The 25,320-nt window shown below is 47.9% G+C and overlaps 1 protein-coding gene across 1 annotated transcript in view; it reads left to right on the forward strand.

The window, feature by feature from the left end:
* The window catches only part of LOC309557510 (keratin, type I cytoskeletal 18-like), a 55,743-nt gene that overhangs the window by 24,329 nt on the left and 6,094 nt on the right, over positions 1-25,320 (forward strand). Inside the window, exons 4-6 of the mRNA XM_082260254.1 lie at positions 5,292-5,456; positions 14,252-14,377; positions 23,940-24,160. Coding sequence (XP_082116380.1) covers positions 5,292-5,456; positions 14,252-14,377; positions 23,940-24,160 — 512 coding nt within the window. The remainder of the gene's footprint in view (positions 1-5,291; positions 5,457-14,251; positions 14,378-23,939; positions 24,161-25,320) is intronic.

Raw genomic sequence — 25,320 nt, forward strand, 5'->3', positions numbered from 1 at the left:
TTAATGACCTCAGATTGTTCTGTCTGCCTTAGGATAAGCTTATTATGGGATGTATGTGGATTGGCTGCTAAGGGGGAGGGGAGATTGTCCCACAGTGTATATCACTGTATGGGAGTGTAAAACTCTGTTTTCATTGGATTGTGAATGTCAGGGCCTGTTTTCAACAAGGTCCACCTGGGCGGTAACCTTGTGGGGGAAAACTGTATAAAAGTCTGTTTCTTCTTCAATAAAATTGAGTTTGGCTTCACCCTCAATCAAGAGTCCTGTCTCTTATTGAGGGAAGCTGCTACAAGGGATTGCTATGCTCTTCATACCCCCTTGGATAATCACTAAGCTCTTGTTCTTGCTTCACTCTCTGGGGAAAGAGAAGTTCACCCACGGGAACCTGGAGCCTTGTCGTAGGTCCAGGGTGGGTAGGGGACGGCGAGACCCCAACCAAGCTGCGGCAGTTTGTGGGGTCTGAGGTGGTTTATGGTGTTGGGTGGAGTGCTTGGAGCCCTCGGGAAGCACTAGGAGCATCCGTCAACTGAGGAACCCAGTCAGGGTGCCGGTTTATCTGTTACACCATCTGTGTACAGAACACCTCCAGGTAGCCATATTGCATTTTACAGAAAACTTCAGCAGCTGCAGATTGAAGAGCTGACCATCCTTCTCTCTGGAATGATCAACAGAGTGCCTGTGATCCTTCTATTTAGGATCACAGGTCTCTGTGATCATTTCACAAGCCACGCTCCCATACAGTTAGAAACACCCCCCTAGGCTCACATTTAACCCCTTGATCACTTACTGTGTTAACCCCTTCCCTGCCAGTGTTATTATTACAGTAACAGTGCATATTTTTAGCACTGATTACTGTAGTAATGTCACTGGTCCCCCCAAAAGTGTCAGAAATGTCAGTCAGGGGTCCGAACTGTCGCAGTCCCACAAAATATCGCAGATTGCCACCATTACTAGTAAAATAAAAAAAAAAATAAAAAAATAAAAACCAATATTGATTATTCTCAATAAAGCTTTTTATTGAAAAAAAAATAAAAATAAATAAATATTTCCCGTAGTTAGTAGACGCGATAACTTTTGCGCAAACCAATCAAAATACGCTTATTGCGATTTTTTTTAACAGAAATATGTAGCAGAAAACAAATTATTTTTCATTTTTTTTTTGTTGGGGAATGTTTTTTTTTTTTCTTTTCAGAATTGTCGCTATTTTTTTGTTTATAGCGCAAAAAATAAAAATCGCACAGGTGATCAAATACCACCAAAAGAAAGCTCTGTTTGTGGGCTAAAAAGGACATCATTTTTTTTTTGGATACAGCGTCGCACGACCGCGCAATCTTCCATTAAAGTAACGCAGTGCCGAATCGCAAAACATGGCCTGGTCATTAAGAGGGCAAATCCTTCCGGTCCAGAAGTGGTTAATTTGGCTCCTGGGGCCAGTGGCACCCCTCTCAAGTTGGCGCCGGGGTCACATGGCCCCTTCTAATTTGGACCTAAATTTGCCGCCCCTCCCAAAGTTCTGCCTGGGTCCAATGGACCCAGCAGGACCGGCCCTGATCCCAGAGCCGGTGTTCCGTGAAAAATCCATACCCGTGAGAAAACCATACCCTCGTCACTTCCGGTTCCGCTACGGAGGGTATGGATTTCTCACGGTAGTTAAACTTGCGGCGCTTACATTAAAACAGCTCCTCTGAAACGTAAATCATCTCCGCTCTTCGCCCTGTCACTGCCCTCATCTCCGGTAATAAATATAAAAGCGGATCACGGAGCCGCGATCGCCATCACATTTACATCACATACACCCGCCGCCGCTTTTATATTTATTACCGGAGATGAGGGCAGTGACAGGGCGAAGAGCGGAGATGATTTACGTTTTAGAGGAGCTGTTTTAATGTAAGCGCCGCAAGTTTTACATTAGACACAGTGCCGTGAGAATTTCATGCCCACCGAGCATGCGCACTTGTCTAATACTTTAATGTTCAATCACGTATCCGGGGCTCTGAGCATGCGCACTGCTGCGCTGCTCAGCTGTTTCAGCCCGGAAGTGACGAGGGTATGGTTTCTCCACGGGGTATGGTTTTTTAACGTTACACCGGTATTCATATTATTACCAATTGACATGATAGAAGATATGGCTGTGCTGGGATTAGCGGGGTTAATGATCTTTTTTCTCTCCTTACACATCAATGTTTATTTAAAAGGAGTTCTGAGTTCTCCATCCGGACTAACCCATTACTCTGTTTATTTCCCTCCTCTGTTGCATTAAACCTTCAGGAAATGGTGACATGGAATGACGCCACCATAAAAGATTGCTTAGCAATTCTTATTAATCAGGGTCAGAATACGCTTTAACCATTTGTCTACTGAAGCAATTTTTAAAAAAATGTTCACACACACATGGTGCAATCTGCATGCCTTACTGGAAATGACCTTAAACCAGTATTTCTCCACCAGGGAGTGGCAGCACCCTGGATCTGTCTGAGTTCCCCCGGGGTGCCGTGAGCATGGGACCCAGTTTTCCCTGCATCAGGGTCATTAGTTGGGACAGGTGGGACGACTGCCAAATATATAAGAATCACAGGCTCTGATTGGAGCATTGATTCATGTATTGAGGGCCTCTGCTGTATCGGGGCAACTCTGATGTGATGAGGGGCTCTCTTGTATAGGGGGGGCACTGAAATATGGGGGGGTTTCTAACATGAATAGGTAACCCTATGATGTGATGGGGGCTCTGATGTGATGAGGGGATGCTGATGTTATGGGGGGGGGGGCCCTAATATGATAGGGGCCTCTGATGTTATGGGGGCCTGTGATTTGATGGGGAGGCATCTGGTGTGATGGGGTGGACCTCTGGTGTGATAGCTGAGACCTTTTCTATGATGGGAAGACCTTTGATTTGATGGGGGGGGGGGGGCTCTGATATGATGGGAAGACCTCTGATGTGATGGGGGACCTCTGATGTGATGGGGAACCTCTGATGTGATGGAAGAATCTCTGATGTGATGAGGGATCTCTGATGTGATGGGGGCTTTGGTGTGATGAGGGACCTCTGAGTTGATGGGGGGCTCTTATGTGATTGGATGAACCTCTGGTGTAATAGAGGGACCTCTGATGTGATGGGGAGGGGGACCTCTGATGTGGGAACCTCTGATGTGATGGGGGGACCTCTGATTTGATTGGGAACCTATGATGTAATTGGAGATCTCTGATGTGATGGGGGGGGGGGGACTTCTGATGTGATGTGGGAACCTCTGATGTGATGGGGGGACCTCTGATTTGATTGGGTAACCTATGATGTAATGGGAGAGCTCTGATGCGATGGGGGGACATCTGATGTGATGAGGGGTTCTCTTATGTGACGGGGGACTTCTGATGTGATGGGGAACCATTAATGTGATGGGGGGGGGACCTCTGATTTGATTGGGAAACCTCTGATGTGATGAGAGGACCTCTGATGTGATGGGGAGTATTTTGATGTGATGAAGGGCTTTAATGTAATGGGGAGGACCTCTGATGTCATAAGGGACCCTGATGTGATAGGAGGACCTTTGTTGTGATGAGGGGCTCTGATGTGATGGGAGACCTCTGATGTGATGAGGGGCTCTGATGTAATGGGGAGGCTTCTGGTGTGATGGGGATCTCTGATGTGATGGGTGACCTTTGCTGTGATGGGAAAACCTCTGATATGATAGGGGGCTCTGATGTGATTGGGGAACCTCTGATGTAATGGGGAACCTCTGATGTGATGGGGGAACCTCTGATGTGATGGGGGCTCTGATGTGATGGGGGACCTTCTGATGTGTTGGGGGGGGGGGGGAAACCTCTGATGTGATGTGGACTTTCTGATGTGATGGGGGGGGGGACCTCTGATGTAATGGGGGAAACTTTGATGTGATGGGGGAACCTGTGATGTGATGGGGAGTATTCTGATGTGATGAGGGGCTTTGATGTATTGGGGGGGACCTCTTATGTCATAAGGGGACCTGATGTGATATAAGGACCTCTGATTTGATGGGGAACCTCTGATGTGATGAGGGGCTCAGATGTACTGGGGGGACCTCTGATGTAATGGGGGGGCCTCTGATGTGATGACAAGACTTTTAATGCGATAGGGGACCTCTGATGTGATGAGGGGACCTGTAATGCGATGGGGGGACCTATAATTTGATGGGGGGGCTTTGATGTCATGGGGGTGACCTCTGATGTGATGGCGTGACCTCTGATGTGATGAGGGGCTCTGGTGTAATGGGGGGACCTCTGATGTTATGAAGGACCTCTAAAGTGAAGGGGGCTTTGATGTGATGAGGTGGACCTCTGATGTGATATAGGACCTCTCATGTAAAGGGGAGCTTTGACGTGAGGGGGACCTCTGATGTGACGGGGGAACCTCTGATGTGATGACCCCTAATGTGAAGTGGGGTTTCTGATTGGATCAAGGTGGTTGTGTACTTCATCACAGGCTCAGGTTTCCCATTGATATGCAACATTTAGTTTTTTTTATACATTTTAGACTGGGGTGCCTCATGATTTTAGCTTTAAAAGTGGTGCCACCACTGAAAAAATAGAGAAACGCTGGCTTAAACTCTTAAGCAAAAATATAATGGCCGCAGTTGCAACTTTGCAAAATTGCACAATTTTTTTGCAGCTGTTTATCAAATGCATATCTTCTGGAACTGCAACACACTAAAATGAATATTAATGCACGCAAACACAAAATAATGCCCAATTTATTTGTAAAAACATAAAAGTTGGGGTTGTTTTGATAAAACACATACCAAACATTTCAAAAATCAGTCTGTATATGCAGTAAAGCATGCTTTTTATACTCACTGTGGAACCTAAGGGGTTAATCCTCTGCATTGTGTAAAAAGGCTGTTTGATCCTGTATGCACAGGCTCCTGGGGAGAGCAGATATAGTGACTGCAGGCTCCTGGGGAGAGCAGATATAGTGACTGCAGGCTCCTGGGGAGACCAGATATAATGACTGCAGGCTCCTGGGGAGACCAGATCCATACTGAGATATGGGCCTTGGGCTGGAGGAATAGTCTGCAGGATCCAGAGCATCCCACTAACGATTGTGATTGCAAAGCTTTGCACTTTGCAGGCTGAAATGCAAAAATCCTTTTTTTTTCTTTTTGCATGAATGTCTGTTTTATTTTTTCAAAAGGTGGAGTTCTCCTTTCAGACACACAAATGGCAAACAACGCTCCTTCACTGTATAGAATTCTGGTCGGAATATGCAATGTTTTTTTGTATGAGATTCATGTGTATAATGGCCTCCGTTCTGTCTATTACAGGAAGTAGCCGGGCTTCAGGACCTTATCGCCAACAACAATGTGAAGATAGAGGTGGACGCCCCCAAGAGACCCGACCTGAACGAGAGCATTGCTCAGATCCGCAGCCAGTATGAAAAGATGGCCGAGCAAAACCGCTTAGAGGCGGAAAATGCCTACAAAACTAAGGTAAGAACACGACTCTAAAATGTCCATGTACCCCAATCACAATATAGACTTCAGAAACTAAAAAAAAAAAAAAAAAAAAAAAAAAAAAAACACCTAAACTGCTGGGTACAGCACTTTTAACCACTTAAGCCCCGGAGGATTTGGCTGCTAAAAGACCAGGGGGTATTTTGCGATTCGGCACTGCGTGACTTTAACGGACAATTGCGCGGTCGTGCGACACTGTACCTAAACGAATTTGACGTCCTTTTTTTCCCACAAACAGAGCTTTCTTTTGGTGGTATTTGATCACCTGTGCGATTTTTTTTGATCATGCGCTATAAACAAAAAAAGAGCGTCAATTTTGCAAAAATAACAATATTTTTCACATTTTTTTATATGAAATTCCCAAAAAAAAAAAGTAAAAATCAAAATTTTTTAACATTTTCGGCCAATTTGTTTTATGCTACATATGTTTGGTAAAAAAAATCGCAAAAAGCGTATTTTGATTGGTTTGCGCAAAAGTTATCGCGTTTACTAACTAAGGGAAAGATTTTTGTCATTTTTGTTGTTTTTTTTTTTAACGCGTAATGGCGGCGATCTGCGATTTTTTTTGGGGTACTGCGACATTGCGGCGGACAGATCGGACCCCTGACTGAAATTTTTGACACTTTTGGGGTTACCAGTGACATTACTACAGTAATCAGTGCTATAAATATGCACTGTTACTGTAAAAATACACTGGCAGTGAAGGGGTTAACTTTATTTGAGAGGGAGGGGCTGTGTGTGTCCCTAGGGGGCGTGATTCTTACTGTGATTGGCTGTGGCTTGAGGTGTAGTTACACTGATCAACGGTTCTACATAGTAGAACCGTATGATCAGTGTCTCTACACAGGGAGAACTGACAGGCAGCTTGTTTACACAACCTGCCTGCCTTTCTCCCTCTCCCCCGACGATCGCAGAGTGATCGGCGGACATCGGGTCCGCCGGTCACACGCGCGGGGGGGGAGCGTGACCGCGCGGGAGCGGGAGCGCGCCGCCGGCGGCGCACGCTCGCTCCCCAGACCCTCCCAGGCTAGTGACGTACCGATACGTCACTCTGCCTGTGAGGGGCTGACCACCGCAGTATATGTACATGCGGCGGTCGGCAAGTGGTTAACTACTGTGTGCGTCCAGGGCCGGCGCTCCCGCTAGGCGAACTAGGCAGCTGCCTAGGGCGCACTGCCCCCTAGGGGCGCACTGCTGCCTAGCCTAGGGAGGGTGCAGACTGGCCCGGATGGATCATTCATGTGTAGTTTGCCGGCTCGGCAGCTCAGACGGCAAGCTACAGGGTGGCGGGGGGTGCTAAAGCTGAGGGTCCCTCAAGTGCTGCTGGCGCCATCCAGCTTACATCTGCTCAGCACAGCCAACCCGTGACAGACAGCACAGAGCTGGGCGCTGCTCTGAGCTGCCTTCAGCTGCTGCCTCAGCACTTACTTTTGCCAGCAACAAAGGTCCCGCCTCCTCCTCTCTTCTGAAAGGCAGTCCGAACATCAGGCGCTTCCAGAGATGTATAGTAACTAAGTAGAACTACTTCACTACTGTACTTAAGTACCGAAAGGCGGTATCTGTACTTTCCTGGAGTAGAATTTTTTTCTCCTACTTCCACTTTTACTTCACTACATTTTTTCGATGATTTCAATACTTCTATTCCGATATTTTTTTTTTGTGCTGCATAGTTACTCGTTACTATTATAAAAATTACCACTGCCAGAACAGTAGATGGCAGGTTTCATGAAGCTCAAAACATGTGTATTAGGCTCCGTTCACATGTCAGCGTATGATCGCGGGCAGAACCGCCGCGGTTCCGCCCGCGATCCGGAGATTTATTGCAAATTGCGGGACGCCTAGCGTTGCCCGTTGATTTGCAATAGCCCCCCAAACGCCGATCGATGTTGCCGCGATTTACGCCCGCCGAATCGCGGCAACATCGCGCAAACAAAATCGCGGGACGCAATACGCTCCAAAAAAGTACAAGAGCTTCTTTGGAGCGTATTGCGTCCCGCAATTTTGTTTGCGCGATGTTGCCGCGATTCGGCGGGCGTAAATGGCGGCAACATCGCTCGGCGTTTGGGGGGCTATTGCAAATCAACGGGCAACGCTAGGCGTCCCGTGATTTGCAATAAATCTCCGGATCGCGGGCGGAACCGCGGCGGTTCTGCCCGCGATCATACGCTGACATGTGAATGCAGCCTTATCAGCGCATACGAAAATAAATGCTACATTTGAAATAATAAAAAACAATATGATGTTCAACCTTTTGACTTCTTTCTTTAACCACTTTACCGCTGAGTACTGGAATAGTACTGCGGCAAAGTGGCTCGTTCCCGTCTGACGACGTAGACCTACGTCGCCAGACTCCTCCCCTGTAGGCGGCGCTCGCGCGCCGCCGGAGGCGCGCTCCCGCTGTTTTCATTCACAGCGGGAGTCGGGCCAGGGGAGGAGACAGCAGCCCAGTGCAGGACTGAATGACACGGATCCTCAGTGGAAGCATGGCTGACTGTGCCCATTACACTGCTGCATGTACCGCCTCTGAGGTGACCTTCTGTTTGTGTGTGACTCAGCCAGCCTGAGAGGAGCTGGAGGGAATCTGGAGAGGGGAGATCAGTGATAATTCCTCCTGCTCTGCTGTATACAGGATCATTGACCCCCCCACCCCTCAACATCATGAACAAAGTTGGCAGGGTGCTGAGGTGCAAGCTGGACTAAGGAATGGCAGGGTGCTGGGATCAGGGATTGTAGTGTGCTGGGAGCAGGCTGCTGGTGTAGCAGGAATAGCAGGGTACTGGTGTGGCTGGAATGGCAGGGTGCTGGGAGCGGGGATGGCAGGGTACTGGTGTGTCAGAGATTGCAAGGTGCTGGGAGCGGGGATTGCATTGCTAATAGCAGGGATTGCAGGGTGCTGGGAGCAGGGATGGCAGGATACTAGTGTGGCAGGAATGGTAGGGTGCTGGGAGCTTGGATTGCAGGAATTGCTGGTAGCAGGGATTGCAGGGTAATGAAGTAGAGGTGGCAGGGTACTGCTGTGGCAGAAATGGCAGGGTGCTGGGAGCGGGAATTGCAGGGTGCTGTTGTGGCGGGGTTTTCTGCAGGCTAGGAGTGGAGATTGCTTGTAGCAAGGATTGCAGCCTGCTGGGAGCGGGGATTGCAGGGTGCTGGTGTGGCTGGAATGGCAGGGTGCTGGGAGCGGGGATTGCAGGGTGTTGGTGTGGCAGGAATGGCAGGGTGCTGGGAGCGGGGATTGCAGGGTGTTGGTGTGGCAGGAATGTCAGGGTGCTGGGAGCGGGGATTGCAGGGTGTTGGTGTGGCTGGAATGGCAGGGTGCTGGGAGCGGGGATTGCAGGGTGCTGGTGTGGCTGGAATGGCAGGGTGCTGGGAGCGGGGATTGCAGGGTGCTGGTGTGGCAGGAATGGCAGGGTGCTGGGAGCGGGGATTGCAGGGTGCTGGTGTGGCTGGAATGGCAGGGTGCTGGGAGCGGGGATTTCAGGGTGCTGGTGTGGCAGGAATGGCAGGGTGCTGGGAGCAGGGATTGCAGGGTGTTGGTGTGGCAGGAATGGCAGGGTGCTGGGGGCGGGGATTGCAGGGTGCTGGTGTGGCTGGAATGGCAGGGTGCTGGGAGCGGGGATTGCAGGGTGCTGGTGTGGCTGGAATGGCAGGGTGCTGGGAGCGGGGATTGCAGGGTGTTGGTGTGGCTGGAATGGCAGGGTGCTGGGAGTGGGGATTGCAGGGTGTTGGTGTGGCTGGAATGGCAGGGTGCTGGGAGCGGGGATTGCAGGGTGCTGGTGTGGCTGGAATGGCAGGGTGCTGGGAGCAGGGATTGCAAGGTGCTGGTGTGGCTGGAATGGCAGGGGGCTGGGAGCGGGGATTGCAGGGTGCTGGTGTGGCTGGAATGGCAGGGTGCTGGGAGTGGGGATTGCAGGGTGTTGGTGTGGCTGGAATGGCAGGGTGCTGGGAGCGGGGATTGCAGGGTGCTGGTGTGGCTGGAATGGCAGGGTGCTGGGAGCAGGGATTGCAGGGTGCTGGTGTGGCTGGAATGGCAGGGTGCTGGGAGCGGGGATTGCAGGGTGCTGGTGTGGCTGGAATGGCAGGGTGCTGGGAGCGGGGATTGCAGGGTGCTGGTGTGGCTGGAATGGCAGGGTGCTGAGAGCCGGGATTGCAGGGTGTTGGTGTGGCTGGAATGGCAGGGTGCTGGGAGTGGGGATTGCAGGGTGTTGGTGTGGCTGGAATGGCAGGGTGCTGGGAGCGGGGATTGCAGGGTGCTGGCTGGTGTGGCTGGAATGGCAGGGTGCTGGGAGCAGGGATTGCAGGGTGCTGGTGTGGCTGGAATGGCAGGGGGCTGGGAGCGGGGATTGCAGGGTGTTGGTGTGGCAGGAATGGCAGGGTGCTGGGAGCGGGGATTGCAGGGTGCTGGTGTGGCAGGAATGGCAGGGTGCTGGGAGCAGGGATTGCAGGGTGTTGGTGTGGCTGGAATGGCAGGGTGCTGGGAGCGGGGATTGCAGGGTGCTGGTGTGGCTGGAATGGCAGGGTGCTGGGAGCGGGGATTGCAGGGTGTTGGTGTGGCAGGAATGGCAGGGTGCTGGGAGCGGGGATTGCAGGGTGCTGGTGTGGCTGGAATGGCAGGGTGCTGGGAGCGGGGATTGCAGGGTGTTGGTGTGGCAGGAATGGCAGGGTGCTGGGAGCGGGGATTGCAGGGTGTTGGTGTGGCTGGAATGGCAGGGTGCTGGGAGTGGGGATTGCAGGGTGTTGGTGTGGCTGGAATGGCAGGGTGCTGGGAGCGGGGATTGCAGGGTGCTGGTGTGGCTGGAATGGCAGGGTGCTGGGAGTGGGGATTGCAGGGTGTTGGTGTGGCTGGAATGGCAGGGTGCTGGGAGCGGGGATTGCAGGGTGCTGGTGTGGCTGGAATGGCAGGGTGCTGGGAGCGGGGATTGCAGGGTGTTGGTGTGGCAGGAATGGCAGGGTGCTGGGAGCGGGGATTGCAGGGTGCTGGTGTGGCTGGAATGGCAGGGTGCTGGGAGTGGGGATTGCAGGGTGTTGGTGTGGCTGGAATGGCAGGGTGCTGGGAGCGGGGATTGCAGGGTGCTGGTGTGGCTGGAATGGCAGGGTGCTGGGAGCGGGGATTGCAGGGTGTTGGTGTGGCAGGAATGGCAGGGTGCTGGGAGCGGGGATTGCAGGGTGCTGGTGTGGCTGGAATGGCAGGTTGCCGGGAGCGGGGATTGCAGGATGCTGGGAGCAGGGATTACAGGGTACAGGAGAAGTTTGGTTTGTGGGGAAGAGCTGGAGTCTGATTTGTGGAGAAAGCAGCAACTTTGAAAGTGTTTTTATTTTCGGTTTTGAGCAGTCATTATAAAGGTGGGGCATTTTGTTGGAATACTTATTAGGCCTATGTTTCCATATGAAATCTATGTATGTCTAACATTCTTGAAGTCATTGGGAATGCAATGAATAATTTGTTATACTTTTGAAACTTTAATAAAAAAAGTTAACGTGAGGGAAAAAAAAAAAAAAAAAGTCAGGCATTCATGGGCCGGGCAAAAGGGGTGGAGTTAGGGGCAGAGCCAAGGGGGGCAGCAAAATAAGGTTTCGCCTAGGGTGTCAATAATTCTTGCACCGGCCCTGTGTGCGTCCGCTCCTTCTCATCTACATGGCAAAGCTGAGTTTGTCTGAATCCTGAGATCTTTACTTTACCTCATTTGTCCCTCATTTTAGTCTGACCTATATACTGTAGCTGTATATAAAATGTCCTTTTTATGTTTCAAAAAGCATTTCCCAGTGCTAAACTTTTCATCCAATTTCTAAATTGCCGAATTTTTTAATTTCAAAAGCAAATATAAAAAAATAGTGGAGATTAAAAAAAAGCACTTGTGGGTTTAACTAATTATTTTTTTTGTATAATTCTCTTTTAAGGGGGTGTGGCAGGGGGTGTGTCCTATGCCTTCAAAAGTAATATTGTCAAAGGGATAATCATTCTAAAGATGATAAATCTTAACAAACTACAGCATAGATTATACAAAACAGCAACTCTACCGTGCGATATCACCACAAAGTACAAACATAAAAAGGGAACTGAGTTGCGTTAAAAATGGTGATTAACCACTTACTGCCCGCCCACCGTCAAATGACGGCGGAGCGGTGCACCTCTCGTTCTGGGATGCCGTCATATGACAGCGCACCAGAACAGCCTCTCTCGCACGCCCACGGGGGCACGCAGTTTGGCGATCGTGGCCTGCTCATCTGTGCTGCCCATCAGTGCCGCACGTCAGTGCCCATCAGTGCCGCCCGTCAGTGCCCATCAGTACTGCCCATCAGTGTCGCCTCTCAGTGCCCATCAGTGCCACCTCATCAGTGCCACCCATCAGTGCCCGTCAGTTCTGCCCATCAGTGTCGACTTTCAGTGCCACCTCAGCAGTGCTCATCAGTGCCACCTCATCAGTGCCCATCAGTGCCACCTGTCAGTGCCCATCAGTGCTGCCCGTCAGTTCTGCCCATCCGTGCCGCCTCTCAGTGCCCATCAGTGCCACCTCATCAGTGCCCATCAGTGCAGTCTATCAGTGCCCATCAGTGCCGCCTCATCGGTGCAAATCAGTGAAGGAGAAAAATTACTTATTTTCAAAATTTACTCACAGAAAAACTTTTTTTTTTTTTTTTTCAAAATTTTCTGTCTTTTTTTTGTAAGAAATAAAAAAAACCAGCAGTGATTAAATACCACCAAAAGAAAGCTCTATTTGTGTGAAAAGAATGAAAAAAAATTTCATATGGGTACAGTGTTGCATGACCGCACAATTGTCATTCAAAGTGTGACAGCGCTGAAAGCTGAAAATTGGCCTGGGCAGGAAGGGAGTGAAAGTGCCCGGTATTGAGGTGGTTAAACATGCCAAATATTTTAAATGGAAGCAGAGCGAACATATAGACTGCAACGGTTGAAGTATAAAAAGCCCAGATAAATAGATTTTGAGCTAGAAGGTGGTAGGTCATAATTGGTTCACCATTCAAAGTTTCACACAGCCCACATCCACCACCGTGGATCCGTGGTCCCCTATGTACTAAGACTGGGATCCTATTAAAGTTCATGTGCGTGTAAAGGCAGGCGTCCCAATACTTTTGACAATATAGTGTGCTTTGACTCCGTCCCCTCCCATTCTTCAAGCCAGCCTACTGGTCCGGGTGTACTGCATGGGCTGGTCCTCGGGAGACGAGAGAATGAACGGCATACCTCCCAAGTTTTTGAGATGGGTGCAAGGGACGCCTATTAGCAAAAGTATGAAAGCATAGAAAAGGACCAGGGTTGCGCTAAAAATGGTGATTAAACATGCCAAATATTTGAAGTGGAAGCGGAGTGAAAATATAGACTGCAAAGGTTGCAGTATAAAAAGTTCCAAATAAATAGATTGTGAGCTCAAAGGTGCCAAGTCCAATGCCAACTTACCAGCAGTACTGGACCTCTTACCACAGGAGGCCAGTAGCACTAATTGACTGATTACCCCACCAGGGCCTTGAGATGATATTCCTGCAGACTTTTCCCTATACAGCCTACCTAGCAGGTTAGGGTTAGAGGGTTAGAGGGTAAGGTTTAGGGTTAGAGGGTAAGGGTTAGGGAGTTAGCATTAGGGTTAGAGGGTTAGGGTTAGAGGGTAAAGGTTAGGGTTAGGGGGTTAGGGTTAGAGGGTTAGGGTTAGAGGGTAAGGGTTAGGGGGTTAGGGTTAGGGTTAGAGGGTTAGGGTTAGAGGGTAAGGGTTAGGGGGTAAGGGTTAGAGTTAGAGGGTAAGGGTTAGAGGGTAAAGGTTAGGGTTAGGGGGTTAGGGTTAGAGGGTAAGGGTTAGAGGGTTAGAGGGTTAGGGTTAGAGGGTTAGGGTTAGAGAGTAAAGGTTAGGGGGTTAGAGGGTTAGGGGGTAAAGGTTAGGGTTAGAGGGTTAGGGTTAGAGGGTCAGGGTTAGACACAGGAGACACAGGAGAGAGTTTTGACTCAGGAAATGGGTCATGAACTCACCCAAAGGTCAGGAGGTGTGGCCTCAGAGGTCAAAGGTCACAGCTCCACCTACTGTTGGACACAGCCGGTGGCGCTGGCTTTGCGCCCGCGTGCTTCACTTAGTGTTGGACACAGGAAGTAGGCGTGGACACAGGAGGTGGCCCGTACCTGCCTACCTGGCAGTGATTACATACCCTCTATTTTCAGCTGCATAAGAAGCTCACGGAGGAGAAACAGCAGCACACTGATCTTCCCAGTGAATGGCTGTGCAGAGGAGGGGGGTGTCAGCACAAGCCTGATCATTGAATTAGCTACCAGCATAGCTAGAAAACTAACCATGTTGTGCTCTCCTGCCTAGTGTGGTCAGTTTTTTTTAAAGGAAAGCAGAGGGACTGGCAGAAACCCCAGGGATTTCACACAAAGGAAGCAATACAAAGAGAACAGGAGACTTTTTTTTTCATATACGTGGTACAGCAGGCATGAATCAAGATTATGAAATGTTGGGTTGACATATTCTTTAGGTCTGACGCCCCATTTCTATCAGCTGCTGCTCAGGCTCTCATATTGTGACTTGCTACAAGGTTACAATGTAGCAGTCTGATCACTAGGGGGAAAGTGACTGAGGAAATGCTTCCCCCTGCCTGCAGCGGTCTGATGACATCATCTCAGCCTAGGCAAAGTCACCGGAATGGAGCTCAAGGATGTTTTTTGATTGATAAAAGGTGCAGCTTCTCAGGAAATTGATACTGCTGCTGTTTATTGTGACATGTCAGGAATTTATTTCTACAGACTTGTAATAAATAACTCCTCCTTTCAGTTTGACGCTTTGTCCCAGGAGGCGAATTTGAACACGAAAACTCTTGAACAAGCCAAGAATGAAGTGACGGACCTGCGCCGGCAGCTGCAAGCTTTAGAGATGGAACATCAGACCCTGCAGAAGACGGTTAGAATCTTATATGTGTTCACATCATGAATTGATACACAGCTGATTTAGGCGGCCTATTCTCAAGCCACTACAAGTGCTAGCATGCCCCCATAGGCTATGGTTATCAGCACTTGCTGAGATTAGCGGTACTATCAGCAATGGAGATCTGCAGGTTAAGCATCTCTTGTTTAATTCGGGGGGTACTGTCAACAAAGCGTGTGCCACTACACATATGCAAATTTACACTATATTGGTGTTCTATGGGGTTGAGGTCAGGTCTGCAGGCTAGTCAAGTTCCTCCACCCCAAACTCGCTCATCCATGCCTTTATGGACCTTGCTTTGTGCACTGGTGTGCAGTCATGTTGGAACAGGAAGGGGCTACCTCCAAATTGTTCCCACAAAGTTCGGAGCATGAAATTGTCCAAAATGTCTTGGTATGCTGACACCTTAAGAGTTCCCTTCACTGGAACTAAGGGGCCAAGCCCAACCCCTGGTCCATAAATGGCACTTTTCCACTGCAAGTACCGGCTAGTACCGGCTCGGCTCTACTCGGCCCTGCTTGGCCCGGTTTGCTTTTCCACTGCTGGTACCGCATGGTATAGTGTTGGAACGGTTCGGTACGGTACGGTATAGGTTTGCTTTTCCACTAAAGTAGTACTAAAGTTAAGTGGGTGGGATAACAACGGGGTGGGTGTGATTCTCTGACCAATCAGTGGCTAGTAGTGACTGCATGCAAAGGATTGTGGGATATGGTACCAGTTTGGTACCTGTTGGAACCACAATCGAGTAGGTACTGTTTTTTCAGAGCCGTACCGTACCGTTCGGTTCCATGCAGTGGAAAAGCAAACCTATACCGTACCGTACCGAACCGTTCCGACCCTATACCATGCGGTACCAGCAGTGGAAAAGCACAAAAGCGTGCCGAACCGGTACGGTTCCATGCAGTGGAAAAGCGCCAAAAGACATGGATGAACGAGTTTGGGGTGGAGGAACTTGACTGGCCTTCAACCCGATAGAACACCTTTTGAATGAATTAGAGCGGACACTGTGAGCCAGGTCTTCTTGTCCACATCAATGCCTGACCTCACAAATGTGCTTCTGGAAGAATGGTCAAACATTCCCATAAACACTCTCCTAAACCTTGTGGACAGCCTTCCCAGAGAATTTGAAGCTGTTATAACTGCAAAGGGTGGGCCAACTCAATATTGAACCCTACGGACTAAGACTAAGACGCCATTAAAGTTCATGTGCGTGTAAAGGCAGGCGTCCCAATACTTTTGGTAATCTAGTGTAGGTCAGTATATACATCTTTTTTTACACAGGTTAGGTCAGCATAGGTGTTAGAGGGGACATTTTTAAAATTAATGGAGATCCCTCATCAGGGGAAACGCGTCGGGGGAGAAGCCTGCGCTGTCACCACCCGTGGTCCTCGCTGCAGAGCAGCCACGATTGAATTAAAATTTGCCTATTTATCCAACTTTAAATGTAAGTGTTCTGCCTTTACTAATAAAGTCGTATAAGAGGTAATGCACTATTGCCTGTTTTATTCTCCTTTTGGGCATTATCTGTGACTGAGTGTGAGGGGTACAGGAAAGAGTTTGACCTCCCCACGGCAACAGGAGTCTGAACAGGATCTGTAAGAAAGTTCACTGCCTGATAGTTTGGAGAATACTATCTCTCACCATCTGACTTGTGAAATACTTGCCTTTGGTAAGAGTTTTCATATACCACACATCGGGTGAAAGAGTGAAAGGTTGGGACTTCTTATCTATTACACTGGCTGGTGTCATCTTTTCAAGTGTTTTATTATGCTGAGTTGGTAAGGGCATTACCTCTCTTTTCTTTACACGTGGGTGCCAAGAGGGATCTGGTGTTTGCACGTCCTCCTCTTCACTTCTGTCCACTTTTAAGAAGATCACAGCCTGTTTTTCATTTTGGACTTTATTTGGAGTGAATATTTTTTACAGCGCGTTTTTGTCCACTTTGTGCACCCTATATTGTATTATTACCTGTGTATTTAATTATATTTATTAGGCATTTTGCATACAGTGTTTTCCTTGGTTTAACACACATTGTTCACATCTAGCGCACCTATCTATTGCACATCACACGTTTACTTTATCAAGGTTAAAGTTTCAGTTGCTGCTGGAAAAATATTTTTTGTTTGGCACCTCATTTTTCAACATTTAGTAAAATACCATGGTTTATCAGGGTCATTTAAATTCTTTTGCTTACTTAAAGCGGAGTTCCACCCAAAAGTGGAACTTCCGCTTTAGGGAGTCCTGACCCCCCGACATGCCACATTTGGCATGTCATTTTTTGGGGGGGGAGCGGGTACCTAGTTTTGACAGGTACCCGCTCCCACTTCCGCTCGGAGCGCCGCGGCGCCCTGAGCGGAAGTTCTCCTCTCCCCCTCCCTCCCTGCAATCTTCTGGGACACGTCAGAGGTCCCAGAAGATTGCCGGCCAATCACGGCGCGCAGCGCGACTCGCGCATGCGCAGTGGGTACCCGGCTGTGAAGCCGCAAACTGTAACAGCCGGGTGCCCACAGCAGTGATGCCGGCGCCGAGGGAGAGGATCGAGGCTTCCGGTTGGCCGCATCGCTGGACCGTTGGACAGGTGAGTAAATGGCTGGAACTCCGCTTTAAAATCTTGAAGGTTCTTATAGGCGTACTCCTACTCTACTAATGATAGGAGGAAATATAGAAAGCCGCTTCCTAAAAAGTAATAAATAAAAATAAAGGTCTTGATGAAAAAACATACTGTACTATATCTGTATATATGAAAATTGATAAAACCTATTTAGCAAAATTTTAAAAGAGGGGAAAAAAAGCCCAAAGTGACGCGTCAATACTGTCAGTCACAGACCGTGAACCAATGTCCACTTAAAGCGGAGTTCCGGGCACAAAATCGATCTTTTTTTTTTGTGCCCATCCGCTTGGTCTCCTTCACCTGAAAAGGAATTGGATATTTAGGTATATTTTTTTTTTTACTCACCTTGTAATTGTAGATAGAATATACTCACCTATTCTCCACTTCCTCCCTCTGTGCCGCGGCTCCTCCGTCACTTCCTGGCTTGCAATGATTCCTGGGAGCTGAACATCATCGCTCCCAGGAATCAATGCGCCTGCACCGGCCCTGCTCGTCACTTCCGGGGCGCCGCCGCATTCCCTGCTAAACAGCTTCTGGGCATGCCCAGAAGCTGTGGAGGAATGCGGCGCCGCACCGGAAGTGACGAGAGGGGCCGATGCAGGCGCATTCTGGGAGAAGAAGATGTGGAAGACGACGCAGAAGAGGATCGCGCCGGCTTCAGCTGCCCACAACAGAGATGGCAACACTGGAGAAGAAATTTTATAAGTGAGTATTTCTTCTTGCAGGTAAGTGCGAACCGGGACAGATCAGAGGCTAGCCATTGTGGAATGTACTAGCCCTGACTGTCCCGGGGGTATGTTTATTGAAAAAAAGTTTTTGTGCCCGGAACTCCGCTTTAACCCCTGGAATTCTACTAAAAGATGTTTTAAAACTAGACACCGGTCAGACACATAAATAGGGACTGGGCTGCCTGCTAGACAAGGTTGAAACAAGGACCAGTTAAATAAAGGTACAAAGGTTGAGATAACATAAGTATACCAAAAAAAAAATGGTTTTATTTTTTTTTTTTTGCATATGATAATAGTAAAAAATAAGAAAAGATTAATAATAAAAGATAATAGAAGACACAAGAGAACAAAAAATAACGGTACAACTGGGTTCCTATCTCTGGAGACACAAAGGTGGGCCTCTGATGTAGCTACTATTAGTAAATATAGTGGGGCTCATGTAAATATAGAGCTACAGGAGTAAACTAAGTCTATTAGGTAAGGTAAAATCAGGGAAAGGGAAGGAACCTAAGGAGGTCACAACTACCGAATATATCCAACTGGCAAGCAAAATGGTCCACTTGTCCCTCTAGGCCAGGTGTCTTCAAACGATGGCCCTCCAGTTGTTCAGGAACTACAATTCCCATCATACCTAGTCATATCTGTAAATGTCAGAGTTTTACAATGCCTCATGGGACGTGTAGTTCCGCAACAGCTGGAGGGCCATAGTTTGAGGATCCCTGCTCTAGGCCAAAGATCTACACAGATAGTATATGGAGAATAAGAAATTAGAGTCACATCCCAGAGTGAAGCTCTATTTCTTCGTTTAAACCTTTAGGTGTCAAGGACTCTAAGGTGAAGATCCAGAATGCCTCTCTAGTACAAAACTTCTGGTGTCTTCGACCGTTATCCAAATCGTTCCCAAGAGCTTCAATGCCGAAGACCTTTAGGCCCTCTGTGCTACTGTTTTGTACATCTGCAAAGTGCCGAGGGACTGAATAGTTCTCTTTCATGATTATAATACTACTCTTTTGTTCGCCTATTCTCGCCCTTAGTGGACGTGATGTATGGCCCCCATATAGGAGCCCACATGAGCACAGTAGACCGTGAATCAGATAAGAGGTGCCGCAGTTAATAAATTGCTGAATTATATGTACCTTACCATTTATTGCGGTTACTTCTTTTTTGCGATGACACATGACTGCACAGGTGCCACAATTGCTGAATCCACATCTATAGCTACCCCTTTGGTCAAATATAGTAGTCCAATGGCTGCTTAGTGTGCTCTTCCTGATTTTTTTGATCCTGCTGGGTGCTACCATACTCCTCAGATCCTTTGGTTTCCTAAAGATCAGGTTAGGGTGAGAGGGCAAATTATTTTTCCAAAAGGCATCTTGTCTTAGTATTTTCCAATTCTTCTTCAGAATCTTTTGGATCAGGGGAGCTTTGTTATTAAATCTCGTACAGAATCTTATTTGCATTTTTTCGCTATCTACCTGGGTGCGTTTGCTTGATGTTTTAGGGAAACTTTCACCATGTGAGGAGCAATATTTGTAATATGCTTGCTCTAAGTGGCTTTCTTCATATCCTTTCTCTCTAAATTAGTTTTTTAGGATCACACTATATTCCTCATAGTCCTCTCTGCGGGTACATATTTGCCTTAGTCTACAAAAGTAGCCAAAGGGAACATTTTTGATCTATCTGGGATGGTGATGGCTACGGGCATGGAGGTATGAGTTACCCACACTGGGTTTAAAATGGGTCCTAGAAAAAATACGACCCTCCTCATCCACCCACAGTTCTAAGTCCAGGAAAACTAGACACCATTAATTATGTGAGCGAACACGATTCCGTAGGGATTCATGGAGCAATGTGTGAAGAACCCCCTCAGATCCTCATCAAACCCTCATCAGACCCATTCCAGATGATCAGGACATCATCTATGTATCTTGCATATAGAACCTAATTCGCTCTGAATGGGTTATTGGCCAAGATATAGTGAGATTCCCAAAAACCCATAAAAACATTGGCATAGATTGGAGCGAACCTGGCCCCCATAGCTGTACCTGTGCATGAACTCAATGCTATCGTATATAAAACAGGCTTGTGCATGATGGTAAGTTTGACCCACCACTAGATAGTGTAATACTGCCTAAAGTCCAAATTCATGCTGTATTGAGGTATACACGGAGGCTACGTCTAGTGAAAGCCATCTGTATCCTTCTTGAAATGTATAGGTTGAGAGTATATCAAAGCCATGCCCAGAGTCCTTAATATAGGATGGTAAAGTGGTAACTAAGTTTTCTAAAAAGTGATCAACATAGCAACCAAAATTACTAGTTACACTATCAATCCCGGCAATAATTGGTCTACCTGGGGCATTTATAGGGTCTTTATGGATTTTGGCGATGTGATAAAAATGGGGTACCATCGGATGTTTCACATATAAAAATAGATATTCCTCTTTAAGTAGTATTTCCGCATTCAGAGCTTTGTCTAGGAGACTTTTGAGTTTACCCTTATATTTACTGGTAGGGTCACAGGGGAGCCTCTCATACCTGTCCCTGTCCCCTATAAGTCTATCAGATAGATAGATAGATAATGACCCTGATAAACCATGGTATTTTACTAAATGCATTAAGCCTATTATATATCGCTTCTGCAATTAGCTTCATTAGTTGTAAGTTTTCTTCACCCAATGGGCGAGGCGAGGGTTTAGTAACAGTGGACCCGCCCCTGCCGCCCGCCACTCATACTATCCATCACGGCTTGACCTCTAGATGGGGCCGGATGTGATGGTGCTGGACGCCGCAAGCGGTCGTGTAGGCCTGGTGGAACGCTTACTCGCCCGCACTTCTGGGTTACGAGAACGGCGTGTGTTCCAACTCCGGTAGAGGCGTCCTGCAATAGCGACAAAGGAGGCTCCACAATCACTCGCTATCTAAAAACCTATTGACGACTAATAGCAGCTGGAGTGGAAACTCTTTCCCCCCGCACCTAGGAGGTATCACATTGTACAGGGAGTGCAGATATGGTCCAAGTAGGTAATGGTGGGTACATTGATTGGAACCCACTGCCCTAATGAGAGCAATTATATGCCTTTTGCGAACTAATATGTTATATTGCACTTTGAATCATTACGGTATGTTGCATACACGTTGCAGGGATATATGTTAGAACATGCTATATTGCACTGTGAAAGATCATGCATGCAGATTGCTGAGTAGGTTCGGTTGTAGATGGTGATTTTTGCACTGTAATTGGACCCTTGAATAATGCACACCACCAATAATGTGAAATGGGTGGGACCGAATAATGAAGGCGGTCCGGTTTGCAGGTATATATGTTTAGTGGGTCATTTGCCTCTTTGGCTCTGAGGATGAGGGTTTGCCCTGGAAGCGCGCCAAAGCATTATGGATTCCATCTGGTCTTCCTGCAGCATTGGATTAGTCCATGTCCTGAGGCTACTCGTCTATGCAGTATTGCACTAGGTCGGTGCGCCCTTCTCTTGTTTTTGTCGCTTCTAATGAGCATTTTGACATGCGCTTTTTACTACATTTGTTTGTATTATATATGTTACCTTTTATTCTTCAATAAATGTTTTAATAGTATTGCACTAGGTCGTGCACGCTTCTCTTGTTTTTGTTGCTTCTAGTACTTGTAGATACCCATGGTTCTGGGGCAGCAAGCCCCCTGGTCCTGTCAAAGTCTGGGAAACACTCCTTTTCCCTGAGCATAGCACTTGAGCGTAGGAGAGTTACGTTGTAGACATATGTACCTAACGAAGGGTGGGGATGCCGGAAACTGTTGTGTTGTACATTCCTGTGAACTAGATAATACATTTTTTCAAAGACTGAGCAAAAGAGGGTGTGCAGTGACTTCTTGGACAATATATAATTTAAGACAGATTGGAGCCTCTCAGTCTCCTGTCCCTTGTGAGTGGTTTAATGATTACACCACAGCTTACTGGCTAATATACACTGCTCAAAAGAATTAAAGGAAAACTTTGAAAACACATCAGATCTCAATGGGGAAAAATATAATGCTGGATATCTATACTGGTATGGACTAGGTAATGTGTTAGGCTCTATACTGGTACGGACTGGGTAATGTGTTAGCATCTATACTGGTATGGACTGGGTAATGTGTTAGGATCTATACTGGTATGGACTGGGTAATGTGTTAGGATCTATACTGGTATGGACTGGGTAATGTGTTAGGATCCATACTGGTATGGACTGGGTAATGTGTTAGGAAGGAAAGGATGCCACACCGTTTGATGGAAATTAAAATTTATCACCCTACAGAGGGCTGAATTCAAAGACACCCCGAAAATCAAAGTGAAAAAATGATGCAGCAGGCTAGTCCATTTTGCTGAAATTTAATTGCAGCAACACAAAATGGTCCTCAGTAGTTTGTATGGCCCCCACGTGCTTGTATGCATGCTTGACAACGTCAGGGCATGCTCCTAATGAGACGACGGATGGTGTCCTGGGGTATTTCCTCAGGGAATCACTGAGCTCCTGGACAGATCAAAACAATGTCCTAAAGATGTTTTATTGGATTTGGGTCAGGCGAGAGAGTGGGGGTTGTTCATTGGTATCAATTGTTTCATTCTTCAGGAACTGGTTGCATACTCTGGCCACATGAGGCTGGGCATTGTCATGCTCCAGGAGGAACCCAGGACCCCCTGCTCCAGTATAGTGTATGACAATGGGCCCAAAGAATTTATCCTGATACCGTCCCTCCATGGATATTCCTCCCCAGACCATCACTGACCCACCACAAAACCAGTCATGCTGAACGTTGTTACCCTTTCACGTCTGTCACATGTGCTCAGGGTGAACCTGCTCTCATCTGTGAAAAGCACAGGGTGCCAGTGGTGGCCCTGCCAATTCTGGTGTTCAATGGCAAGTGCCAATTGAGCTCCACAGTGCCGGGCAGTGAGCACAGGGCCCACTAAAGGAAGTCTGTTTCTGATTGTTTGGTCAGAGACATTCACACCAGTGGCTGCTGGAGGTCATTTTTTAGGGCTCTGGCAGTGCTCATCCTGTTGCTCCTTGCACAAAGGATAAAATATTGGTCCTACTGATGGGTTAAGGACCTTCTACTGCCCTGTCCAACTCTCCTAGAGTAACTGCCTGTCTCCTGGAATCTCCTCCATGCTCCTGAGACTGTTATGGGAGACACAGCAAACCTTCCATCAAGGCGTATATCGATGTGCCATCCTGGAGGAGTTGGACTGCCTGTGCAACCTCTATAGGGTCCAGGTATCTCCTCATGCTACCAGTAGTGACACTGACCCTAGCCAAATGCAAAACTAGTGCAAAACAGTCAGAAAAGATGAACAGGTAAAAAAAAAATGTCAGTGGTTTTTACCTGTAAATCCATTCCTGTTTTGGAGGTTGTCTCATTGTTGCTCATCTAGTGCACCTGTTAACGACCGCCCGCCAGAGTTTTACGTCGGTCGTGCGCCTGCACTCGGCAGCGGGGACTCCAATGCACGGGGCAGGCAGCTCCGATTGCAGCCGGCCACCCATGATCGCTCCCCGCTGTGAGAGAAGGACGGTCAGCTGTTGTAAACACAGAAGACCGTTCTTCTCTCTGGAATGATCACAGAGCACCTGTGATTCTTCTATATAGGTTCACAGGTCCCAATGATCATTTCACAAGTCGCCCCCCCCCCCAATACTGTTAGAAACACTCCCCTAGGCTTACATTTAACCCCTTGATCACAACCGCACAATTGTCCGTTAAAGTAATGCAGTGACGAATCGCAAAAAAATGGCCTGGTCATTAAGAGGGCAAATCCTTCAGGTACAGAACTGGTTAATTAACACCAAAGCAGCTGAAACAGATTAACAACCCCCTCTGCTACCTAACTGACCAGATTAATATCCCAAGAATTTACTTTACTTGATGCTACACTCTGATTAGAAAGCGTTCCTTTAATTTTTTTGAGCAGTGTATTTATATTTGAAAAAGCTATATATTACCTTAAAAGTTTTTCTGAACCTAAAAGGAAAGGATTAATAGATAACAGGTTTGGAAGTGGAATAGTGCTTTAATTTAGGTTTGATTTCAGCCTTTAGGAGCCACATTCAGAGCAGGAATGCGGAAAATGCAATATTGTCTTTCACAATATCCCGGAGTTAGAGAGTCTTCCACACGACTGCCCAATTCTTGATGTCATATTTCCAATAATTCTGATTTCCTCCAGGTGGATTCTTTAGAACACGTCCTGAAAGATACAGAAGATCACTACGCCTCCCAGTTAATGGAACTGAACCGTACGCTTGCCCGACTCCAAGACGAGCTGGCCGCCTGCCGCTCCGACATAGAGCGCCAAGTTCGAGATTATGACGCCCTGCTGAACTTGAAGTCCAAGTTGGAGAATGAAATTCACGACTACCGAACGCTGCTGGAGGGTGTCACTGACAAGTGAGAGAATGGAGGATTCCCTACTTTCCTTGGGCACCGTGGGCTGCCATTTAATTTGAGTCCAAAGCAATTTGTTAAAAATCTGTTGCAATGCTAATCCCCTAATCCAGCCATTTTTCACCCAGGGTGCCCAGGAAATCTGTCATGAGAAGTGGTCTGCCATTACTGACCTCTGTTCGTAAAATGGAACTGGCTTGTCATTCTGATACTCTATACCAGTGATGGTGAACCTTGGGCACCCCATATGTTTTGGAACTACATTTCCCATGATGCTCAACTATACTGCCGAGTGCATGAGCATCATGGGAAATATAGTTCCAAAACATCTGGGGTGCCAAGGTTCCCCATCACTGCTCTATACAGTTCCCGGGTTACAAACATCCGACTTACAAGCAACTCCTACTTACAAACGTGGGGGGGGGGGGGGGACAACAGGACGTGAGGAGAAATCGCCCCCTAGGGAGGGAAATTCACTCCTGTCTCCACTGAAGCTTTATCACTAATCCTTGTTTCCACAACAAACCAAAATTTTCAAAATTCAGTTGTCATAGGGACAGAAAGTGAGGTGAAATCTTCTGAACAGCAGTGGCGGCCCCCCCCCCCCCATCCTAGTGTCCGGCCCCATAATCTACATGCAGAGGGCCAGACGCATGGATTCCAATGGGGGGTTTTTTTTAGCACATGATTACGGCCAGAGGCTCTAATAGGCTTCAAAAAAGGGGGGCTCGTGGGGGCAGAGCACTGCGCCCTGTGCCCACTGAGTTGTGTGACAATAGCGAATGAATACTTGCTATTGTCAGACAGATTCTCCTCCTGGCCAATCAGGGAGCGGGTCCTAAGGCCCGTTTCCCGATTGGCCGAAAGAAGAAGCCATGCTATTGGCCGAGGAGGAGGGAGGAGACGCAGGGGAAGCCCGACCCACAGAGGAGACTGAGGGGAAGCCGCCGCTGCCTGCCCTCCACATGTCAGGGTGAGTGAGCCGGCAACCGGGGGGTCCTTAACCACTTAAGCCCCGGAAGATTTTACCCCCTTCCTGACCAGGGGTTTTTTTGCGATTTTTTTTTTTTACTGCGTGACTTTTAACGGACAATTGCGTGGTCGTGCGATGCTGTACCTAAACGAATTTGGCGTCCTTTTTTTCCCACAAACAGCTTTCTTTT

Source organism: Pelophylax lessonae, assembly GCF_965119305.1.
Source record: "Pelophylax lessonae genome assembly, chromosome: 6".
Taxonomy (NCBI): domain Eukaryota; kingdom Metazoa; phylum Chordata; class Amphibia; order Anura; family Ranidae; genus Pelophylax; species Pelophylax lessonae.